General features: G+C 38.8%; 1 protein-coding gene across 1 annotated transcript in view; it reads left to right on the plus strand.

Annotated features, from left to right (window-relative positions):
* Positions 1-559: 559 nt before the first annotated feature.
* The window catches only part of LOC118733236, a 2519-nt gene continuing 1093 nt past the window's right edge, over positions 560-1985 (plus strand). The window contains exons 1-2 of the mRNA XM_036462562.1: positions 560-633; positions 943-1535. Of these exons, the coding sequence (XP_036318455.1) occupies positions 560-633; positions 943-1535 (667 nt within the window). The remainder of the gene's footprint in view (positions 634-942; positions 1536-1985) is intronic.

The raw sequence follows: 1985 nt of genomic DNA on the forward strand, positions 1-1985 counted from the left end.
ATCTCAAGTTCAAAATCAAATACTGAACAACCTATACGTATATTTATACAGATTATTGTTGAAAAATATATACTTTTCAGTAGAAGTTTTATATGCTCTTATTAGGGCCGTTTGCACCATGTCTACTTAACGCTAACTGGAGGTACATCCTTCAGTTAAGCACGTCAACTGCTTTATCGAGCACATGTTATATGATGGGTGTCGATAACGTCGATAAAGATGTTTAACTGGGAGTTAGAATTAACTAGACATGGTGCAAACGGCCCTTAGAGTGTACTTGCTGTGAAGTATGCATTATATTGCATGCACATATTACACCTAACACATATGCGTATTATATTACTTATTATACCGAACACACTTTATATTACACACTTTATATTGCATACTTTTATAAACACATCATCATTACATTATCGACAAAATAAAACTAAAAAGACATTAGAAATCAGCAAGTCATCAAAACGTGTTTCCCTCATCTTCGAGTTCTCTATTGGAGAACATTACTTTGGCGACGAGAAAAGTCAAAGATTGTATTTACAATAAAATTTTGAGCTAAATGACGGAAATAACGAATAATTCTCCCAACATGACCATGCTTATGGTACCGCAGTTCCAGCCCAACATGGAAACGTGGGTAATATGGAGGGAAAAGCTGGAGATTCATCTGATGGAATTAATTTGCACAGAAGACAATGCCAAGAAAAATATATTATTAAAAACCGTGGGTGCTGCAGCATACAGTGTGCTTCACAGTCTATGCAGCCCACAGTCTCCAATGCAAAAAACCTACAAAGAATTATGTAAAGTTCTGGATACATATTACACTCCACCTGTAATTGTTTTCCAGGAACGCAAGAAGTTTCATTCGTCTGAACAACTGGAAAATGAAACGGCTGCCGAATGATACACCCGTGTAAAGAAACTTGCATTAAATTGTAGGTTTGGTGAAAATCTAAATGCGTTCACGCTAAACCAGTTCATAGTCGGAGCGAAATTAAAAATTTATGAAAGGCTGTGTGAGGAGGACGAGAAAATCTCGTGTGAAGATGCGTTGAGAAAAGCAATGATACTTGAAAGTAAAATTGCAGCTAAGCCTGAAAGCAACAACGACTACAACGTAAATTTTGTGAAAGGCAGAAAAACTCGCAACAATGTAGGCAGCGACAGCAACAACAACTACAACAAGAATCAAAACTCGCGAAATGCCTGCGGTCATTGTGGATGGCGGAACCACAAATCGGGTAAATGTAGATTCGAGAAGATCAAGTGCCACACATGTGGTAAAATTGGACATCTAGCGTCGATTTGTCGCATGAAAGTACAATTGAATTATGTATCAAATGCTTTAGATGCTAACGCTTCACACAACTATGCGAAAGAAAATAATGACGTTTCTGATTACTCTATTTTTAGTATAACTGATAAAAGGCCGAACATTGTTTATTCTCTTCCTGTTGCTATTGACGGCGTTGAGATTAGGGCAGCCTGCGACACTGGTGCCCCCTGTACGCTGGTATCAGAGACCTTCCAATGTTAGTAAAGTATCATTGTCATTAAGGGAGGATGCAAACCGATTTTTTTTAAACCGCGCCCACTACCGCTCGCTTGGAAAGATAAGGTAGAAGCCAAATTGCGTGACTTAATTAAGAAAGGGCTCCTTGAGTTAATAGATCATTCCGAGTGGGGCACACCGTTGGTCCCAATTCTGAAGCCGAACGGTGACCTGCGAATATGCGCTGACTATAAAGTCACTCTCAACAAGTATCTAATTGATGTAAAATATCCTCTTCCTCGCATTGAAGAAATCTTCGCGTCCTTACAGCGAGGAGAGTTATTTACAAAATTGGATATGTCCAACGCGTATAACCAATTTGTACTAGACGAACCTTCACAATTGTTGTATTCATGGAGTACGCATATTGAACTCTCAAGCTTAACCGTTTACCGTTCGGGATTAAACCCGCAGCTGCCATATTCCAAAG

This window comes from Rhagoletis pomonella, unplaced genomic scaffold (assembly GCF_013731165.1).
Source record: "Rhagoletis pomonella isolate Grant_MI unplaced genomic scaffold, Rhpom_1.0 Rhpom_scaffold_00001, whole genome shotgun sequence".
Lineage (NCBI taxonomy): Eukaryota > Metazoa > Arthropoda > Insecta > Diptera > Tephritidae > Rhagoletis > Rhagoletis pomonella.